At 39.8% G+C, this 23,208-nt stretch overlaps 1 protein-coding gene and 1 long non-coding RNA gene across 2 annotated transcripts; one reads left to right on the top strand and one right to left on the bottom strand.

The window, feature by feature from the left end:
• The first annotated feature begins 3,471 nt into the window (after window positions 1–3,471).
• LOC108440286 (Fc receptor-like protein 5) lies at window positions 3,472–23,208 on the top strand. The gene is made up of 15 exons (XM_037535075.1): window positions 3,472–3,505; window positions 5,784–5,819; window positions 5,957–6,223; window positions 6,557–6,832; window positions 6,917–7,192; window positions 7,517–7,795; window positions 17,079–17,327; window positions 17,438–17,542; window positions 17,643–17,735; window positions 17,921–17,968; window positions 18,036–18,110; window positions 19,540–19,617; window positions 19,810–19,869; window positions 21,975–22,036; window positions 22,303–23,208. Exons 1-15 carry the CDS (start codon window positions 3,475–3,477, stop codon window positions 22,315–22,317), a joined length of 1,950 nt encoding a protein of 649 aa, XP_037390972.1. The 5' UTR covers window positions 3,472–3,474; the 3' UTR covers window positions 22,318–23,208.
• Window positions 17,494–18,772, bottom strand: LOC108440281. The gene is made up of 4 exons (XR_001858824.2): window positions 18,631–18,772; window positions 18,284–18,356; window positions 17,825–18,079; window positions 17,494–17,732 (listed from the first exon to the last, which is right to left on the bottom strand). It is a non-coding gene; the product is annotated as an uncharacterized LOC108440281 (long non-coding RNA).

Here is a 23,208-nt window from a genome sequence, read left to right on the forward strand (position 1 = left end):
TTGTTCTCTCACTGGTGAAGCTTATTTTGTGTCATTGCTCATATGCACAGTGCTAGCATGTGCCAATGATTTTAGTTGTGTTACAGGGCAATTACCTTAGCCTCACTTTTTTCTAACTGATGTGCAATAGGCCCTATAGTTTTTTTGTGTGTGACTGAAATGAATAATTAGGCTATCTCAGTAATTTTCAATTTTGTTTTGCAGATACTTCAATGAAATCCTGGGAGGAGAAAAATGTGTTTCCTGTTTGGTTGTATTGCCTGCATTATGCCATCTGTCTTAGGTAACAGAGTTCAGAGGATGACCCTGCCTACTTTGTCAAGTTCAAGCAGACCTTCACCTTGGACATGGAGAAATGCAAGGAAAATGCAGTACCTGGCTGAAGATTTTCACAGCACTTCACCCTAGATTTAAGGACCTCAAGTGTCTACACAGATCTGAGAGCTGAGGTGTGGGCACTGATTGCTGGTATTATGATGGAGGAGGGAGATGCTTGCACAGGAACCAGTGCAAACAGTGACATCTGAACCACCACAGAAAAAGGCAGCTCTCTTGGTTGCTTCAGAATCTAAGTCTGGTGAAGAGAAGGACTGCACTGAAAAATGTCTGGAGCACTATAGAGCTGAGCCTGTCATTAGCATGGAGGACTGTCCCTTGGAATGGTGGTCTAAACATGCTGGGTCACACCCCAAATTGGCCTGCCTTGCTCGCAATTACTTAACAACACCTGCCACATCAGTATCTCTTTCTGGGCACACTGTGCAGAAAAAGCAAGCTGCTTTGTTATCTAACGATGTGCCTAAGCAGCTGGCTTCGGTCAGATAAATAGAAGCTGTGCCAACTACATTATTCAAAATTAAGGCCAACCTGTTGTTGCTGTTAACTGCTCTAACTTAACCAGTTGCTTGAATTAGAATTAAGCCTAGGCCTATGTTCTATTAAGAAGAGTTTGATGGAGTTGGTTTTTGTATGCACTTTGCATTAAGTGAGATTTCAATATGCTGTAGCACTGTGGTATGACACTACATGGACAAAGCCCAACTTTGTGTAATTTATTTTTGTTTGCGCAGGACTGTGAAGTCCTATCGGCTGTGACTAAATACAACTGCAGCACAACTGAAGTTTTATTTATTTAAAAAAATTTTTTGTTACACATGTCTGAACTGAGACACAGCAGTATGTGACTACATGTCTTATATTTGAGACTACAGCTCCCTAATCTATTACAAATCCAGTTTTGTATATTCAGTTTTACGGTCTAGTATGTGAGAGAATAAAACTCCTTTACAGTTTTCTCTTGTCCCAGCAGTTTTGTCCCATAAGAACATTTGGCATAAAATGTGTTCACCATTTTAATTGTAACATTTCACTTAAAAAACCCTATTTTCTATAACATTTACACAGATTATTTAAAAAATGTGATTAATCATGATTAACTATCTTTTTTAATCATTTGACAGCCCAAATATATATATAAAATTAGTGATGGGACTTTATAAAAAATTTTAATTGAGTTAATTACTGGGTCTGTAATTAAGTAATCGCAATTAATTACAAAAATTATTTTGCTACTAAAATTTTGAATGAATACTTGTACATTCTTAACAACAAACATGTTTATTGCTTCCACCTTGTGGAAACACCCTGGATTAGGGGTTCATTTTCCTGGTCAAGTGCCCTTTGCTCTTTATACAGTTCCATTGTGTTGGCTGGATTGTGTCTGAAATGACCCGCTGTCTTGAGGCACTTTGCTAGTACATCATTAAATCCACAACTGTCCAGGCACACAGTGATGGATCTCTGCCAAATATGTGTAACACATGGCATGTGCTGAAATGGGAGCTGTCTTGCTGATCAGTGTTCTGGGCCCTCTTTAGAATAATAAGATGCTCTGCTATGCCCATGTTCCTGAGCACATTCTATATTTGTTTGTGGTCAACTTGTGGAAAGTAAATGTAAACTGTCAATGAGAATGTCAATGAAACACAATTACTTTCTTCATTATTTCCTTTCTTTTTCAATTATTTAAGGAATTAATATATCCTTCATTTTATATCTTGTTTCTCTGTTTTCACTGAATTATACATGTATGTCTGGCAGTTCTCTTTGAATATAAGACGCCGGTCTGCATTGAAGGATCTTGAGTATAATTTTACTGGTGAATGATATTAGGGAAAATGTACAATATTTGCACATTCTTTCTGGTCTCCTTTCTTTGATGTAAGGATATAAAATTTACTTCTTCCCATCAGCCAGCCATTGGCCAGTTTCCAGATTTGTTGGCATAAGTTGGTCAATATTTTAACTGAATCTTCTCCAGAATTTTGAAATATCTCAGTTGTTGTGTCATCAGTTCATGTTGCTTTCCTTTTTTGGCAATGATCTCAGTGCCAGTCTGACTTCAACTTCTGTGTCTTCCTTCTGTCTTAAGGCCCTCCCATTGACATCTCTAAGTATACCTGCTTAACAATTTAATATCTTCTGGAAAATTGTGTTTGGACATTTCCTATATTTTACAGGTGTTAATCAGACTGAGCTCATACTATACTTCTGTTTCTTAAGCTGGTACATGAGCGAGTACTCAGTGAATGGGGTTTAATGGAGTTGTGGAACACACTCTTATATATATATATATACACTGCTCAAAAAAATAAAGGGAACACTTAAACAACACAATATAACTCCAAGTAAATCAAACTTCTGTGAAATCAAACTGTCCACTTAGGAAGCAACACTGATTGACAATCAATTTCACAGCTGTTGTGCAAATGGAACAGACAACAGGTGGAAATCACTGGCGATTAGCAAGACACACTCAATAAAGGAGTGGTTCTGCAGGTGGGGACCACAGACCACTTCTCAGTACCTTTCTGCTTTCTGGCTGATGTTTTGGTCACTTTTGAATGTTGGTGGTGCTTTCACACTCGTGGTAGCATGAGACGGACTCTACCACCCACACAAGTGGCTCAGGTAGTGCAGCTCATCCAGGATGGCACATCAATGCGAGCTGTGGCAAGAAGGTTTGCTGTGTCTGTCAGCGTAGTGTCCAGAGGCTGGAGGCGCTACCAGGAGACAGGCCAGTACACCGGGAGATGTGGAGGAGGCCGTAGGAGGGCAACAACCCAGCAGCAGGACCACTACCTCTGCCTTTGTGCAAGGAGGAACAGGAGGAGCACTGCCAGAGCCCTGCAAAATGACCTCCAGCAGGCCACAAATGTGCATGTGTCCACAGGACAGCAAATATTTAATTTTTATATTATTAATTATTTCATTATTTTAATTTTTAATTAATAACTATTAATTTTGACAAGTGTGAGTGCACATAAGCTTTTCCAAAGAAGAGGAAGGAGAAAAACTGCAGTAAATGAGAAGTCAAACTATTCAGAGTGTCTCTCTCTCTCTCTCTCTCTCTCTCTCAGGAAGTGATGGGTGTTGAACACAGAGCATTAGTCAGTCAGTTGTTACAGGGACAGTATGGAGTTCAGGTCACTCTCTGTAATACTCTGTGAGTAAATGTTCTCTTTATGTCTTCAGCACAGTGAGAGCTGCTGTATGACGGCACTAATATTTAATCTGCGTGTGTAAGTGATGAGGTTGTGTGTGATGAGGTGATTGTGTGTATTTTAGTCAGTGGTCAGAGGAAAACTATAGTTTCTGTTCTGTATGTTCAGCTTTATCTGTGAATCCATGTCTGTGATATGAATGATTGTGTATTTAATTGTTTCAAGCTTAGTAAGCTATGATAGAATTATCATTGACTATGATTTCTCAGTCATCCTGTCCTTATTTGGGTTTTCTTAATGACTGATTCATGAGTCAGTTGAATGTCTCTGTCCATCTTGTTGGTGGTTTTCTTCATCATTTATTTTCAACTGTTCCAAGCATCATGATCTTTTACATTGAATTTGTTCCTCTCATCATATTTCCATATAAGACAGTTTCTGTGTAGTTATCTGGGCTTTGAGTGAGAAGAAAGGATTGATTTGATGAAGAATGTGTTTAATTGTTTTCTTTGCCATCAAAAAACACTTTCCATAGCCTGGACAATAAAGCTCTTTTTTTGTAGGGCGACATCGGTTGAAGATCTTTTTAAGCTCCACTATCTTTGTTCTGCTAAGTGTTAATCTGTGTTGTATATGACTGCTGGATCCTTTAAATAACTGATCCAAATAGGCAAAGTCTGTTGACCACTTCTACATCTTCACCATAAATGGTAAAGTTAGCAGACGTTTTAATTGTCATGACCTTTATTTTTTCATATTAAGCTGAAGTCCCATATTTTCACTCTTTTCTAACTTTCCTTATTAAGACCTTCACATCTTCATTTTCTGCTGTGTGTGTGTGTGTGTGTGTGTTGTATCATTCATGTATCTAAGGTTACTGATGTTTCTTCCAGCCTTGAATCCTCGATCATCCTCCTCCAGTCCTACTTAACTAATCTGTTCAGCATAGAGGTGTCACACATATGGTGACAGTATATCTGTCATGACTGTAGCTTGCTGATCAGTGTAGAGATTCTTCAATGAGAGGCTCTGGTGTGGTCATTTTTCTGAGCACATTCCATAACTTTTCATGCTCAACACAGTCGAAGGCTTTAATGTAGTTGATGAAACAACTTCCTTCATTAATTCCTTTGCTTTTTTAATTATTTAATGTACATCGGCAATTGTACAGCATCTCTTGTTCTCTGTCGTCACTGAATTCTGGTTGTAAGTATGGCAGCTTTGAATAAAAGATTCTAGTCTGTATTGAAGGAGCTTGAGCGTAATTTTACTGATGAGTGATATGGAAGTTGTATAATGTTTGCACATTCTTTCTGTTCTCCTTTCTTTGACATTGGGATATAAACTGATCTCTTCCCATCTGCCAGCCATTGAATTTTTGGGGATTTATTGGCATAATTTAATCAGTACTTTAACCCAATCTTCTTCTGTTGTAGTGTCATCAGTTCCTGTTGCTTTCCTTTTTTGCCAGTGATCTCAGTGCTAGTCTGATTTCATCTTCTGCGTCTTTCCGGTTTCATTATTAGTTTTTTGTTTAATCTGATTTTTATGTTTGAGAGGTGTTTTGCAAGAATGGTATTACTAAAGTGACAGTGATGTGGGCTAACACTGTTGTTTTAAACCTCACTTGTGCTGTAAAACTCACTGGCTTTGTCCTGGTGCACCAGAACACTGCTATAATGAGGCGGAAATGACTTCACACTATAAAAGTAAGACCGGTGAGCAACGCTGTGACCTGAGAAGAAGTGTGTCAGCATAAAATCCCTTTTGTTGCCAAGATGGAGAAGAATGAGGGAGATGTTACTGTAATTAAACTAAAAATGTTTGTTTATTAGAGTGAAGGTGAACAGCGTGCAGACTGGAGAAAACTAGAGTTCCTGCCAAAGCTGAACCTGAACTGATTATTTAACTGTTTACTGTAACAGTGTTGTGTCAGTCCTCTGATGAGCTGTACAACTCAGTCGTTTTGATCATGTGCACCAGACCACTGCTATCATGAGGTGTAAATGAAAACATTCAGCTTCAAATCAGAAGATAAAACTTCATATGAATAACATCACATCTTTAAATACATTTACTAGCAGCCCAAAGAGATGCTTGGTGCCAGCAATTTGTGAGCAAAATATAAGTGGATTTCTTTGAATTGCTTTAAAATGATATTTATATGAAGTGAAAACCCTGCAACCCTGAGGGAGAAGCGGCTTAGAAAATGTGTGTGAAGTGAAGAAGGGGATGTTTTCAGTGTTGACATCATATTTCTTCTTTTTCTTCCTTTTTTAGTGTTGGTTTCACTTGTTCGAGCTGGACATGCTCAAGGTGATTTATTTATAGTGAACATTTTATTGTGTGTGCTTGTTTCCTTTATTGGGGAGCTGAAAACATGTGTTCATAGACTCTCGTGAAGAAGTTCAGTTTCAGTGCAGTGATAGATGTGGGTTTGCTGTTTGTTACAGGGTATTATAAACCAGTTCTGACTGTGCAGCCATTGAGACCACAAATATTCACTGGAGAGACCGTTACACTCACATGTTATATTCCAGGAGAGAGGTTAACAGACTGGATGTACCAGTGGATCAGAGATAACACTGAATTTCACAACTCTAACTATTACATACGAAAAATCAAAGTGGATCAAAGTTCAAAATACAGATGTTGTTGTTATTATAAACATAGCCAAGGATACTCTGGCTGTACTGATGAAGTGACTCTCACAGTAACAGGTAGATATCTAATCTTATTAATCTGTCATACACTATAGAATTTAAACATTAATATAATAAAGTAACCAATTTCTATAGCACAATTTTATTATTATTTTTATCAGTGGTTTATAATAATTATTTGATGTAGCACAGATACTCAAAAACTACACTGTTCCTGGTGTTACACTCACTTTGTAGACACCAGAGTGTAAAAGAGTAGGCACCATATCTTCAAAACTTCATAAGCAACTCTTATAAACTAATAATTTTAACTATATTTCCAGAGCACTCTATGTAGACAATTCTGTTCTAACACTGAAAATCAATGTATTTCTCTTCTTAATGCCTCAGCTTTACCCACAGCTACACTGACTGTAGATCCCACATGGAGTCCTGTGTTCACTGGCGAGTCAGTGACTCTGAAGTGTGAGATACAGTCTTACAGTAACTGGAGATATCAGTGGTATAAAGGCAGCAGTAGAACTGCAGTCAGTCAGTCTCAGACAAACACCTTCACCATCAGATCAGCAGCAGATCAGGATCAGGATCAGTACTGGTGTAGAGGAGAGAGAGATTACAGACCCTCATCATCACAGTTCAGTAACAGAGTGGGTCTCTCTGTTAATGGTGAGTAATTACTGTGGTAAAGACTCTGAGATCAGTGTGTGAACTCGTCATGGTCTGAACTGTGTGCTTCATCTCCAACTGCAGAAAAACCTAAACCTGAACTCACATCAAGCCATAAAGGAGCTGCACTGATAGGAAATCCAGTGGTTCTGTACTGTGAGCTGGATCAGTCTGCTGGATGGAGGTTTTATTGGTCCAAACACACACAGAGCCCTGAGAATGAGACCAAGCCTGAAACACACTCCTACACCATCAGCTCAGTCAGTGTCTCTGATGGAGGACAGTACTGGTGCAGAGCTGGGAGAGGAACCCCAGTCTACTACACTCACTACAGTGATGCTCTCTGGATAAACACGACTGGTGAGTGAAAGAATTTACAGTCTATAAATACTGTAGATACAATGAAGTATGAATTTTCACCATTTTATGTGTGGCATCATACTTGCAGAAAAGTGCATGTGTGTGTTAATAATAAATCAGTTGTGGTTCTGCAGTCCTAAACCTGCTGTGTCCATAAAGTCTGATAAACAAGTGTTTATATGAGAGACTGTCACTAGATTAGTAAAAATATCTGTTTGGGTATATATTAACCAAGCTGATATTTAACTGTCTATGTTAAATATGTTCCTTACAATGAATGAAACAGCATAATAAAACATCGAATTAATCATTTCTGTGTTTAAGATGTTTCTCCTCCAGTCTCTCTGATGGTCAGTCCTAGCAGAACTCAACACTTTAGTGCTGACTCTCTCTCACTGAGCTGTGAGGGACAGAGTGACTCTACTGGATGGAGAGTGAGACGATACACACACAGTCAGAAGGTGTCAAATTGTTCATCAGGCTGGGGATCAGTTACAGGATCTACATGCAGCATCAGCTCCCTCAGCACATCCCACACTGGATTGTACTGGTGTGAGTCTGAATCTGGAGAGAGCAGCAATCCTGTCAACATCACAGTGACCAGTGAGTGAACATGAAGTGTTTACTGTGTTAGAACAAACCTTGTAAACTGGGTTCCTTTCAGGCCACAGCTCTGCAGAGATGAGGGTTTTCCCTCGTCAAACACTCTGAATTCACGAAAGCTTTGCTAATTAGCGAATGAGTTAAATCTGGTGTGTTTAATGAGGCAGAGCACTGACATCTACTGTGCTTTGGCTCGTGAGCACTGAAGACACACAAGTTTAGCCCAAATACAGTGTGTAATTTTTGAGCCTGATTTTGTCGTATCTGTCTATATTTTTGGATCAGGCTTTATTGGATGTTGTTTGATGTGCAGTGTGAGGGGGAAGTGATGTGACGAATAACATAAACTTTGTGGTTGTTTTTTTTTTTTTTTTTATATTTGCCCTTATGTCACACACAGCGTAGTAACCACTGGTTAAACTGAAAAAATGAATGAAGATACAATATTCAGAATCATAATCCAGATAAATATACACCCTATAGTATAAACCATTTGAATCAGTCATACTTAAGGACATGCTAGATTAATAACAAATTTCCGAAATTTAAATTCAGCATTTAAACAGCATTTACAATTTCAAATAAAGGTTTTCAGTCTAATAAACCGCCAATACACTTAACTTATAAATCTTTACCTCCAAGCATATGAAAAAATACACATAATATGAGGATGTTACAGATCTACACACAAACTTAAACCAAACTCGCACATCTCACGAACATTCTAATTGAATACAGCGACGTATCCCATTTGAAACACTCAGGCAGAAAACATACACAACCCAACAGATGATTTAACATAAAACCGAACCACTTACCACGTTGGGGCAATGTTATTTGCCTTTTTTAAGTGTAATTTAAGTGCATTTAATTCCGCTCAGTTCGTTTATAGCCGTCCCAGCTACATGCAAGCCGTCTTTTTTCTTCTCTTACTCGCCCGTCAGAAATGCGAGCACGTAAACAAGCGCGAAGCCCTCTAGTGGAAAGGAGTGACACCAACATCCCGGCCCCGATGACCAACAAATGGTCATCCAAGTAAAATTGGTGAACGACTACAGAACAATACATCAAGAAGAGCACTTTAGAGCAACCGCTACCAATCTTAATACAATGCCAACAGCCATTGCAACAGTCATGGGAAACACAAGCTGAAAGTCCGCAGAGCCTACCCGTCCATATTCCCTTCCAGCAAACATAGTTTGTGGATGGGGCGAGTATAGATACCTGTTCGTGTCTTTACTTGTACTGAACGTACCAGTCCATCAGCTCCAGCATTGACATCAATGACCAATCCAAGAGGCCACTGACTGCGAGGTGTTGATTCATTAAGGACTAGTACAAGATCACCTACTTGATAATTTCTGGAATGGCGGGTCCACTTCTGTCTCTGCTGTAAACTAGGCAAATACTCTTTCATCCACCGAGTCCAGAAAATGTCTGCCATGTACTGGACCTGACGCCAGCGCCGACGGTACAGATCCTGCTTCACAAAGCAACCAGGGGGTAAAGAACACTCGGGTCTTAACAAAAGCAAATCGTTGGGAGTCAGAGGCTGACCATCTCTTGGGTCCTCTGACGCCTTTGTTAGTGGTCGTCCATTGACGATATTTTCAATAATGCAGAAGAGCGTCATTAACCCTTCATCATCCAGAGACTGTTGACCCGTAAGGCCTAAAAGGATCGAGCGCACAGTACGGATTTGCCTCTCCCATACACCTCCCATGTGTGAGGCTGCTGGGGGGTTGAACTTCCATTGTGTTTCTCTTTGGAGCAGATGTTCTTCAATCCTATTTTGGTTCCATTCATCCAGCGCCTTCTTTAATTCACTACAGGCACCAACAAAATTTGATCCGTTGTCCGAGCGTATCAGTTGAGGTGTTCCCCTGCGAGCCATGAAGCGCTGAAGAGCATTTATAAAAGAATCTGTATCCAAGCTGTGCGCTACCTCTAAATGAATGGCTCTGGTCGTTAGGCAAGTGAACAGGCAGCCGTACCTCTTCACCTCACTGCGTCCCCTTCTTACGTTAATGGGGCCGAAGTAATCAACCCCGACGCTGGTGAAAGGCGGTTGATTTGGTGTCACACGATCAGCTGGTAGGTCAGCCATATACTGAGTACTGATTGGAGCTCTGTGCCTTTTGCATGGTATGCACCGAGCTAAGACTTGTTTCACTGTAGTTCGTCCTCTGACTATCCAGAAGGATTGCCTAATTTCAGAGTGGACCCTTTCAGCTCCCGAATGACCTGTGAGTTTGTGGAAGTGCCATATGATGAGCTCACAGACATGATGCTTCTGTGGCAAGATCACTGGGTGTTTTGCCGCTTCCGGTATTGGAGCATTGTTGAGTCTGCCTCCGACTCGAAGTAGTCCATCACTAAGGCGTACTGGTACTAACCCTTTCAAGTTATCAACCCTCAATGGATTAGTGATCTGTGAGCGTTGAACATAGTCAATGATGGAAATCTCTGCCCGCTTCAGGTCATTAAGAGATATAGGTTCACGTAGTTTGGTTGTTGTCTTCTTCAACAGAATATCCTTTGCTCGTAAGATCAATGGAACAGCCCGCTTGAGTTTGTACCAGGAGGAATACTTCTGGATGAAACAATCAGTTGCTGAATGAGTGGTAACCTTGGATGAGACTGTATACGTCTGACTTGACTTCTTTACCTCCGCTTCTGGAGGTAAGCTACCTAGCTCAGGCTGGAGAGGCCAAAGCTCTTCTTTCTGCCAAAGAAAGGCAGGGCCTTTGAGCCAACGCTCATTTCTTGCAAGTTCTTCAGCTGATAATCCTCTAGAAACGTCATCTGCAGGGTTGCATTCTGTGCAGACATACCTCCATTGTGAGGCTGCTGAGACTTCACGGATCTGCGAAACTCTATTTGCGACAAAGGTTTGATACCTTTTATCTTCGTTTCTCAGGTAATGCAGCACAATCGTGCTATCAGTCCAGAAGACAGAATCCAGTAAGGGCAGCTCAAAGCTTTGGCGGATTTTCTGATCAAGCTGCGCTGCTACCACTGCAGCCGCCAGCTCTAATCGTGGGATGGTGGTTGTCTTGACTGGAGCCAGCCTGTTCCTGGACATGATAATGTTACAGTATATGCTGTTATGGCTAACAAGCCTGAGATAGGAGACAGCACCATATCCCAATTCGGACGCATCGCTGAAGTGATGGAGCTGCATGGTGACTGAAGGCACAACGTAGACTGTCGGTCTGAGACATCGAGGAATTTGCAGCTTGCATAGTGTTGGCAAGTCATCCAACCACCGGCCCCATTGCTCAGCAATCTCACTAGGGATGGTTTCATCCCAGCCTATCTTAATACGACACAGTGCCTGGAATAGTGCCTTTCCTCTCAAAATAAATGGACCCACTAATCCCAGGGGGTCATAGACTGAGCTTATTGTGCTTAACACACCTCTTTTTGTGCTGGGTTTGTCTTTAACCCTCACACTGAATGTGAGCTGGTCATTTTTTATGTCCCATAACACACCCAGAGCTCTCTCCATTAATGGATCTCGATCCAGGTCCAGCGATGGAGAGTGATTCGCATGTTCCTGCTCTGGGATAGACTTTAGAACCTCGGCAGAATTGCTTGTCCATTTGGTCAGGTGAAAGCCTCCTTGCTTGAGTAGGTTGGTCAGCTGCACTGCTAGATGGATGGCTTGTTGAGGTGAGTCAGAAGATTTCAGACAATCATCCACGTAGAAGTTTTTTCCAACAGTGGAGACGGTGTCCGCATCATACAGATGCACATTGTCAGATGCACATTTTCTTAAGGCAAAACTCGCTGCACTTGGAGACCACACTCCGCCAAAGACATGAGATGTCATACGATAAGTAACTACATCATTGTATTGCTCATGGTCTTTCCACCACAGGAACCGCAGAACGTCTCTGTGGTCAGGCGTTACATAAACCTGATTGAACATGCCTTCGATGTCTGCCATTATAGCAACAGGACCTTGTCTGAACCGAATCAACACGGTTATTAATTTGTTTGTTAGGTCTGGTCCCTGATGAACAACATCATTAAGCGATACTCCATCGTATTTAGCTGCACAGTCAAAGACAACCCGTACCTTTCCTGGTTTTCGAGGATGAATCACTGGATGATGCGGGAGGTACCATACCTTGCCATCGTTGCGGTCAGAGAATGAAGCTGGGACTTCTTCCGCATAGCCATTGTCGATGGTTGACTTCATTGCTTCCACATACTTCATTCGCAAGTCCGCATTCTTTGTCAGTCTACGTTTCAGGAGTTGTAGTCTGTGTCCTGCTAAGTTGATGTTGTTTGGCAGTGCTACTGATTTGTCCTTAAAGGGGATGCTTAAGATGTAGTGTGAGCCGTCTTTAGAGACTGAATTATCCCACTCTTTAATCACCTTCTGGTCACTGACTGATAGATTGTCCTTTTGGGTGGGGTCGTCGAGTTTCCAAAACCTTTCTACCTGCATTTGCAGACTGTGATCAGCCTTGAGGAAATAGGCCTTGACATTCTTACCGCCTTCCTCATAATCAATTGGCCCATTTATAGCCCAACCAAGCACTGTTATTGTGGCATATGGATCATTATCTCTACCTACACGATATTCTTCAGCTCTGAGAAGGCGTGGAGCATCCTGTCCAATGACGAGGTGCACATCATCCGAGTTGACACTAGGAATAGGAATGTCTGCTAAGTGATCCCATTTAGCAACCTCATCAGGTGTGGCGAGGTAGCTGAGACCTATGTTTAACTTACTTAGTGTTCTCACACCATTGAGTGTATACATGCTGCCATCATACAGAGAGTCTATCTCAAGGTTCACACATCGAGTGAATATACCTTCTTGGCTGCCTCCTACAGTATCAAGATCCAGCCTTGCAGGTTTACCTTTGACCTTGAGTTTCTTTGTGAGCTCTTCTGACACTAAACTTGTGTTGGCTCCAGCATCAAGTAATGCATAGGTGACAGAACTAATGTTACTGGCCTTGCCTCTAACTACCACAGGAACAATAGGTAAGCAAACTTTACCATTTCCGGCGCCAGCAAATCCACAAGTGACATTAGGTGACTGGGTAGATTGTTTTTGTTGAGTTGTTTTGTTGTCACCTGTGGCATTCTGACTTGCTGTTGCATTTTGCTTGTTAGTGTGGTTTGGGTGTAGCCATTTGTTATGTTTCTGTCCACAGCCAGGTACGTTGCATACCCAATTTCGTGTGCATACCTCAGCCCTATGCCCCATCATGAAACAGTTTTGACACAGGTGCTTCTCCTGAACAAACATGAGGCGTTCTGGCACAGTCAGTGATCGAAAAGCTGGGCACTGGTTCAAGAAGTGGGGCTCTGAACACTTCAGACATTTTGAATTAGCTGTCCGTTTAGTAGGTGTAGACTTGATCTCTTGAACTGCAGCTGCCTTAACATTTGCAGAGTAGTTTGGATAAGGTTTCTTTGAGCCCTTGTTGGGTATCATAATATTGCCTGGTTTCTCCTGCTTCTTATAGTTCACTATGCTACCAAAGACTGGATCAGATCTCTTCTCAGCCTCTGTCTCAACAAAGTTGACAACATCCTCGAGTTTAGGTAGACGTCCCCCCTTTGTGATATCGTAGTTTATATTCAACCATTTGGACCTGAGATCTGGTGGTAGTTTGCTGATTATTTCAACTAATGTGCGGCGACCACTGAGCTCCTCCTCACACTTCATGGCAGAAAGTGTATCCTTGCAGCCTCTCAGTTGGTCTGCAAAATCTCTCAGTTGCACATTGTCTCTTATCTCTTTAAAGTTCAAAACCTTCTCAACCCAAGCCTGGGAGATGGTATGAGGATTTCCGAATCTTGTTCTTAGCCGCCCCATTGCTTCCTGGAACCCTGCACTGGGATTGGGGTTGTATAAGCAGTGACTAATAGCATCTTGAGCTTTTCCTTCAGTGTATTGATGTAGACGAGTTAACTTCTCTTCTGCGGCAACAGACTCTTTGTCCACCATTGTGGTGAAAAGTCTCATGAACTTCCAGTACTGAAGGGGGTCACCATTGAACTTGATTAGATTAGTTGGTGGGAGCCTCAGGGAGTCTACTTGGGCTTGACACTGCTGCCTTGATAATTCAAGCAGTTGTGAGATCGAATCTTCTGATATCGGTGACAGTGATGGTCGTGTCGTTGATGGGCTCTTGCCAGCCTTGGGTGTAGAATAAAGATTTGTTGTTGCAGTTTGTATCTTTTGTTGGTTGTGTAACATCTGTGCATCTAGCTCTGCCTTGTGATGTACGCGCTGGAGTTCCAATTCAAACTCCTCTTCGTTGCGCTTAAGTAGCAGTTCAAATTTCTCTCGTTCTTTCTCTCGTAAGGCACGTAGGTTTTCTAGCTCAGCTGACGTGGGGTTGTCATCATCCGTGTTATCTGGGGCTTCCTTGGCTGGATCATTTGGATCTATGGTGTCAACTTCACCAGGAGTGTTTACTTCTTGCAGCCAGCTTAGGGCATTGTGACGCACCTCATGAACACTCATCAAGATGACCTTCTCATAGGCTTCTGACTCTTCTTTGTCATTGTCATCAATGAGCCTATCATGATAAAGCTTGTGTATCTCCTGGAAGCGAGTGACGGCTAGGCCAAGGCTCTCCAGTGCTGCCTTCAAACCTTCAGGCTCATATTCTGTCATATGTACATTTGCAGCTGTTATCATTTTAGTTATGGCTGCCTTAGCTTGTCCTCGCCTCCTCCTCACTGTCACGAGGTCTACTTCTCCCTCAGACTCTTCTGGGTTTGACATGTTGCCGTTCGTGTTTAACTTTATGTTACGAATAACATAAACTTTGTGGTTGTTTTTTTTTTTTTTTTTTTTTTTGCCCTTATGTCACACACAGCGTAGTAACCACTGGTTAAACTGAAAAAATGAATGAAGATACAATATTCAGAATCATAATCCAGATAAATATACACCCTATAGTATAAACCATTTGAATCAGTCATACTTAAGGACATGCTAGATTAATAACAAATTTCCGAAATTTAAATTCAGCATTTAAACAGCATTTACAATTTCAAATAAAGGTTTTCAGTCTAATAAACCGCCAATACACTTAACTTATAAATCTTTACCTCCAAGCATATGAAAAAATACACATAATATGAGGATGTTACAGATCTACACACAAACTTAAACCAAACTCGCACATCTCACGAACATTCTAATTGAATACAGCGACGTATCCCATTTGAAACACTCAGGCAGAAAACATACACAACCCAACAGATGATTTAACATAAAACCGAACCACTTACCACGTTGGGGCAATGTTATTTGCCTTTTTTAAGTGTAATTTAAGTGCATTTAATTCCGCTCAGTTCGTTTATAGCCGTCCCAGCTACATGTAAGCCGTCTTTTTTCTTCTCTTACTCGCCCGTCAGAAATGCGAGCACGTAAACAAGCGCGAAGCCCTCTAGTGGAAAGGAGTGACACCAACAAGTGATGCCCAGTTAATGACAAACTAGCCACGATTGAAAAGTCAGACAATCAGATTAATTTGTGACATCAGAAATTTTGGTTGGTTGCAGTTTGAGCAGATCTGACAAACTGATTTCTCAAAGTCACATTCAAACCACAAATACAGTCACAACCACTGCACCTACACAGGTGAACACAGGTCAACTTAGAAGATGGAGGAAAAGAGTTGACATTTGTGGTAGCAAAACCAGTTCATGCTGACACTGATCTGTGAGGTATAATAGATAATGGAGGTATTTATTTCAATTTTCTTTACAAAATAGGTCCTAATGCAAAAACCAGGAAAGGCAAAATGAAAAAAATTATAATAATAAGCGCGCCTGAGTCTATCTTCTTCCTTCCTTTGTTCATTTATTTATTTACCAAGCACAACTAACGAAATTTCTAGAATCACTAGAAATATTCCTGAAAAATTAGCTACTCAGCTAATTATTAGCATTTTTCTCCAACTGGTTTGTAAAAGGTAAAGTTAAAAAGGGCCACCCCAGCTTGTCAAAGGTGATGTAAGATCCTAAGTGATAACCATTTTTTATAATACTGGACAGGAAAAAATTGGGGGGAGATTGTTTTTTAAGGTTTACTAGCTGAAATCGCTGATACAAGTGATGATATATTTTGTTCTGTTTTTTTTCTCAGAAAAGAAACTTAAATAAAAACAATAGAATGTAAATGCAAACAATCAGACCAAATGGCCAAAGAGAAAAGGTATCAAACACAAGCCTAGTCAAGAATATACTGGTTTGTATAACTTATATCTTGATATAAATGCCAGTATAACATTTTCACAGTTTTTTCTGACGGCGTTTGGACTGATGTTCAGTCTCACCAGATCTGAGACATGATGTTGGCTTTTCTCAAGACCTGAAGTCATTTAGTTGAGGAACGATGTTGTTCTGACACAGAGGTCTGAGGATGTCCTAAAGTGTACCCCATAGCCCCGTCTAGTGCTAATTGACAAATATTTGCATGTTGGTCAGTTTGAAAACAAAAACACAAAATGGAAAACGAAAAGTAAATCTCCAGGAGGTGGCGCCGATGTGCGTTTACATTTGCCTTTTCATTCTGACAGTTACAGCGCATCCACACCCAAAACTGAATCACAAAGTGTCATGCTGTTGATTTTGCATTTTCATTTTGTAAGATATGCAGCCGATTGCTATGAAAGAGAAATAAGAACATAAACACTGCATTTTGATTTTAGTTTTGACATGTATTCTGCATTTCATGAAGAAATGCCAAAGTGAAGCTCGGATTTTCTTTCCTCCGTTAGCTTCTTCATTATTTGCCAAGATTTGGCCATGAAATACCAGAATAACAACTGAAATGACAAATAGCGGTTTTCTTTTTTTTTTTTTTCACAAACAGCTCATGTAAAAGATGAAATTGCAAATGTAGGCATTTCATTTCATTTTCAATTTTAGCAGAATATTTGTGCAGATGTTGGGAAAAAGAAATGGCAAAAAGAGGTTTGCATTTACATTTTATTGTTTTCATTTTAATTTCAATTTTGGCTCAATTTGCTTCCTATATAGACAGAGCCCACATGCCTGTAGTCCACATCGCAGCAAATCGGTGAGACTTTGTGAGTGTGAACATTGCAGTCTTAGCATGTACAAGTTCAAACACACAGTGCGAGTCACCAAAGAACAAGATTTCTAAAACAACACACTGTATGTTGGCCTTTAAACCAAACACCTACAAGCTCTGCAGCATTTGAAGACTGTATGAGTCTTTACCTTTCTACAGAATGAGCATTTTAAATAGTCTATATTGTCTGTCAAGCAGATAATAATGGGATTCTGGACAGTCCTGTTCATCCCATTATGGAAGGAGATCCTCTGACTCTACACTGTTTATATCGTGACCCAAAACCAACAAACCTCACAGCTGAGTTCTATAAAGATGGATCACTCCTCCAGACTCAGACTACAGGAGAGATGACCATCCGTACTGTCTCAAAGTCAGATGAAGGTCTCTACCACTGTAAACACCCAGAGAGAGGAGAGTCTCCACAGAGCGGGATCTCAGTCAGAAGTGAGAACACAATTGATTTATTGTAAAACTGATTTAAGAGAATGATGAAATAGGTTTCAAGCATTTTATAAATTATTTCTGTGTAAATGAATATTTTTCTACATGTTCAGCTGCTGAATCTGCTCCAGATCTGGTAATAGTGGTAGTAGGAGTGAGTTTTGCTGGGTTGTTCATCATTTTACTGATACTCCTGTGGTGCTACAGAACTCACAAAGGTCTGATAACTCATTCAGATAACTTGTACATGATTAAACATTGGTTAGAAACACAAATTACTGTGTCAACCAGATGATGAATCTCTTTATCCCTCTTCAGGGCATCTGGAGAACATCAATCAGATGTCAGTTCAGAACCAGAGAGAGTCAGGAGCTGAGGACTCTCAGTCTGGACACCTGCCAGTGCAGGCTGGTGAGAAAAAGAAAAATGTCCTTATGTAAACAATTATTTGCATACTGTGTTTTCCTGGTGGATAATGCAACTTAGAAGTGTTTTCTCACCAACAAGCCAGTTTGTGATTTTAATTTTTAAAAGTACAGAGCTCCCATTGTTTATGGAGTTCAATATTTGTCTGTTCTTGTTCTTTTCTGTAGGAGATGTCCATGTTTATGACACTATGCAAAGAGCAGGTAAGAGGTGCAAAAGTAACTATATCATGTTAAACATGTTTGACTCCACTTATAGTAACTCATACACTGTATTCTGTATCAGGTGAAGCAGCAGATGAGCTCAGCGATGTCACTTACTCACAGGTCCTGAGAAAAAACAAGAAATTAAAGAACAAAGGTACGTTCTGATTGCGTATTTGTGATGCTTTTTAAATGTACAATTAGATAAACTAAATCAGTAGATTGCAACACATTCATCCATCTATGATTCTAAACACGAGTTACTTTACATCCATTTTTTCTACTGTATCAGGGAAAGATATTTCAGAACAAGATTCACAGACTATTTACTTCAGTTGCTCACAGCTGCAGACACTCTGCCTCTATCCCTCTGTATCTCTCAGATAATGCATTCAGTGTCACTCTGCAAACAGAGAAAATACCATGTGCCTAACTGATATTAAAAGATCACATGTTGAATGATAACTGTCATGTGTAGACAGATCAAGTGTCTGTACATGTTAGAGTTGAGAAATCTCTCTAAAACAGCAACTGTAACATGCCAGAATGATTCAGATGCTCATGGATAGCAAAAGAGAAAAAGGCTTTACTTGTAAAATCGTGATCCAAAATTGTTGTCAAAACACAGGCATGGATCAAAACCAGAAAGGGCAGAAAACACAAACAGATAAACCTACCAGGCAAACAGAATTCAAGGGGCAAAGGCAAACAGGCAAAGTCCAAAACACAGAAGGTAGTCAGAATCCAACAAAACAATATCCAAAGTGAACACTCAGTTGTTCTGGAAAGACACAATACCTCACAAGGACCTGAACTAAAAGCCTGGGCTTTATACTAAGCTAACTAGGCAAACAAAAGACAAGAACAGGTGAAACAGATTAGTATTCTGGGGAAGCTATGATTGGTGCATGGTGAAGGGTCATGAGTCACATGATCTCCCAGAGGATTCTTTGGTGCGTCTCCTCCCTCTCACTACGTTGCATCCACGCATCAATGGCTGGGACCTCTGAGGTAATACCAGTCCATGGTGCAAGAGGGGGCTGATAGCCCAAGATGCATTGAAAAGGGGTCAAACCAGCACTTGAACAGATCAAAAAGTTTTGAGCTATTTCAGCCCAAACAAGATAAGACCAATTAGCAGGATTGTTATAACAAAACAATCGTAAGAATTTCCCCCACTCTTGATTGATGCGTTCACATTGTTCACAGCAAACAGAGTCCAATGGGCAAAGGGAAAAAAGTCCAAAACACAGAAGGTAGTCAGAATCCAACAAAACAATATCCAAAGTGAACACTGAGTAGCTCTCAAAAGATGCAATACCTCACAAAGAACTGAACTAAAAGCCCGGGCTTTATAATAAGCTAACTAGGCAAACAAAAGACAAGAACAGGTGAAAAAAGTTAGTATTCCAGGGAAGCTGAAAGGTGATTGGTGATCCATGGAGGTGTCAGGGCTGGAGGGAGTTGTGACAACAACAAAGTGTCTATTTGGGAAGGAAGTGGACATTGTGGGATGTTTATGACTGAACATTAGAGATTAGTGAGATGGTTATAACTGCATGTGTTTGTATTCTTTGCTACTGCAGATGCTGACACTGGATCCATGGAAGTTACTTATGCTGAAATTGAACTGAAAACAAAAAAGAAACCAAAGAAAAAACAAGGTAGAACAAAATGAAGTCTAATCTAGTGTCACAACAATCAGTGTTTAATATGAACAAATCCTCATTGACAGGTTTTATTCTTCAGGATTTATCAGAATCACCCTGTATTTAGACCACAGTAAATATTTATTGATTTGTATTTAGGTGTTGATCTTTCCGGAAGCTAATTCTGGGTTTCTTGCTTACTTTTAGAGATGATAAGTGTGAATGCTGACACTGTGTACTCAGAGGTGAAGCAGAACACAAACGAAGGTAAGATAAATAGTATAGAATAGGAAACATAATATAAATGTCTGGCAAACTGAATCTCATCATGTCAGACATTGCGAAATCGCTGTTATTATAGAACTATTAGTGTGTGCTCTACGCTTAGCAACAGAAGATCTTCAGTTGATGTATGAATTTTATCGTGTTGTGGAGTCATTGTGGCACAAGATGAGGCGTAGAGTAATGAGGGACAGGAGAGTCTTTGAGTGACGTGTAAATCACTGGTACTGTATTGATCTACTACGCCATCTAAACAAATGAGTCAAAGTAGATGCTTGTATGCAAATAGTACTGATGTAAAGTCATAGCTGATCAAGATGTTTTTTGTGTGAACATTATTTTAAAATTAAAATACATCAAACTTGCTAAAAATGACTAGCAAGATTTTATTCTGAAGTGAAAGAAATAAAATTCTGAAGACTCATCTAGCTAACATCTGTAGCTCCAGCTTATTGAGACTCAGTCACTGTGTATGGGTTATTTAGTCGTTACTAGAGAAAGTGTTACTCAAAAGATGGTTTTGCAGTCAACCATGATAAAATGACAGTTTGAAAGTAACTAGACTTAACTGAGGACTTGAAGATTTTTTTTCCCACAAACTTAAATGCAAACTTCTGTATAAGAAGTGTTCAGTGTTATTTTCCTGCAGTCCTGTGGAGCGAATAAGGTTATAGGCTGATGACATCAGAATAGATCGAGAGAGAGAGAAAGATGGCGCTATTATGACATCATCAGTTCTGCTGACAGATCATTTTACAGTTTTTGAAAATTCTGTGATGTATTTCAGTGGGATAGTTTTGCTAATGTCTCAAAAAGAAGAAAAGAAGTGACAAGTTCTTTGGGGCACTGTTTGAATGAAAGATTAGATGAATGAAAAAAGGCATATTAAAGGTTAAAGAGTTCCATGGGTATGAACTGCATTTACGTGTGATGGATGTACAGCTGGATCTTTCTTGCCAGAGTGATGTTTGTTTGTTGAAGATTCACAAAACGTGTTAAATGTGGAGATACAGAGATAAAAAAAACAACATCAGGCAAACACATGATACGCCAATATCATTCAGTAACGCACTTAGTTTGTTGATGTTGATGGGTGTATAGGACGCTGGTGGTATAAATGGGCGGTTTCAAAGTCAACCACAAAATGGGCCATGTTAAAAAATCTCAACAAATCCATGGACCAAAGAACATCTATGTTTTATTTCATTTTTAAACATTTTGCTAAAAACTGACCATTGTTTGTTCTAAAAACACAAAAACTTCAACAATAAAATTTGGGCACTTGTAGCAGACTTTACATAAATATTACATGAATACTTCATATGAATAATACATGAATTACATGAATAATATCCCCAGGAGCTCAGTCTACTCCAACTTCATTAATATTTCGGCTCAATTTGTGAGCTAACATTAAGTGTTTATATTGGCTGAAGTTGAAGACTTGTGTAGAACGGTGTAGAATTGAGTAGAATTGCTGTTCGGGTAGGAGAGTCTGAGTGAACATTACTTTGCCGTGCATGCTGGGGACTGTAGTACAGCGCACCTTTTAATATTAATCGAAAAAATGTACATATTTTGCGGGCCAGATAGGATTGTGTCACGGGCCAAGTCTGGCCCCTTGTGTTCGACACCTGGGGTATAAATAAAAGGATAAGGGGGGGGGGGGGGGGGGGGGGGGGGGTATCTTAGTGATATCTTAGTGACAATCTCTGTAGAGTAGAACAGATGACATCACAGTGACCTAGAATTTGAATCAAAACATTCTGACATGCAAGTGAATGGAAATATGATCAACTTTAAAGTTTAATATGTAACAGAATTTGTGCAATTAATAAAAAATAACTAAAGAAATCATCCTATAGAAGATGTGTAATTAAGCTTAAAAGCTTTAGTTTGTTTGTAGTAGAGTAGCAGTTTGTTCTTTTGAGGAAAAAATAAGAGAAAAAATCAAAGAGAAAACATTAAACTGGCTGTTCAAACTAACTTAATAATTAATTAAGTTGTAAATATCTTTACGACAGGCTGTATTCAATGAGTTCTAATTCAAAATAAATAAATAAAACTTTTTTTTTTTGCTCTCCTTACAGGTGATGTCACTGGACTTGATTCAACACATGGTTTTAACAGAAAACTTAATAATAAATTTCAGGTAGGAGAAATTCCAGTACAATAGATGTACTAGATTAAAATGTACATTGAAGATATTGCAATATAATAAGTCATAACTTGTTTTGTTGTGTGTGTTGTCTTATTAAGGTCTGTATATTTTAGAATATTCTTTAAAGCTGCCTTTTAAATGTCCTTTACTGACTTTGCAGGACTACTTTACAATCTGGAAGAAATATATGTTAAAATATTATATATTAAGTATCTAAGTGTGAAAAGTAAATACTAAATGGTGATGTTCTTTTAAAGGTCCAAGAGGAGTGAGAACAAAAGCAGTATATTACTGAAGATGTGAGAGAACGCAAGCCAGAAGCTGATCATATGTATACATGTGCAATAGCAGTTTGACTAAGAGCTAATTCCACCAACAAATCACATTTAGGTATTACATTTAATTTTCAGTGGCAGTACAATAGGAGAAAAATAATAGCTCTTTTTGTACATGTCCTGCTTTTAACTTGCTAAACCTGATGAAACATCAACCTGCAAGTCTCGATATAGAGCTGTTAGCTGTTCCATTAAAAAAAATGTAAATAATAATATAATATAGCTTGGTAAGAATGTCATCACCAGCAAATATCTGCATTTGATAAGCACAATCAGGTTACATTAGTCAGTTGTAGGTGATGTAGGTTCAGTAAGTCTGAAATAACAGTGTAACGCGAGACCAGGGTAGAATCCAATCGCAGGTTTATTGAGGATAAGGTTAAACAAATCCAAAAACATACAAACAGAGGGGAATTCAATAATCGTAGTCGGGGTACACAGAAGAAAGGTCATCCAGAGGCATACAAACAAAGGGAAATCCTAAATCGTGGTCAGGTTCAAACAAAGCAAGGTCATACACAAAAAAATACAGAGAAAGATAAACGCTTAGAAATGACTATGGGAAGACAAGACGTCGCGAGGTGAGTTCAGTGCAGCGTGCTTAAATACTGAGCTAATTACAGATGAGATGCAGGTGAGTGAGTGCTAGAACTGGGGCGAGAGTGACCTCCTGTGGGCAGGAGGGGTAACTGCAGGGCCAATAGTGACAAACAGTGGGGAAAAAAGCAACTTCAGTACTTTCTGAGTAGCTCATTATAGTGCCATCTCCCTGTAGTCCACCAAAAGTCACTCAAATACAGTCAAAGTAAATCTTTGAAATCTCTATAA

Source organism: Pygocentrus nattereri, chromosome 2 (genome assembly GCF_015220715.1).
Source record: "Pygocentrus nattereri isolate fPygNat1 chromosome 2, fPygNat1.pri, whole genome shotgun sequence".
NCBI lineage: Eukaryota > Metazoa > Chordata > Actinopteri > Characiformes > Serrasalmidae > Pygocentrus > Pygocentrus nattereri.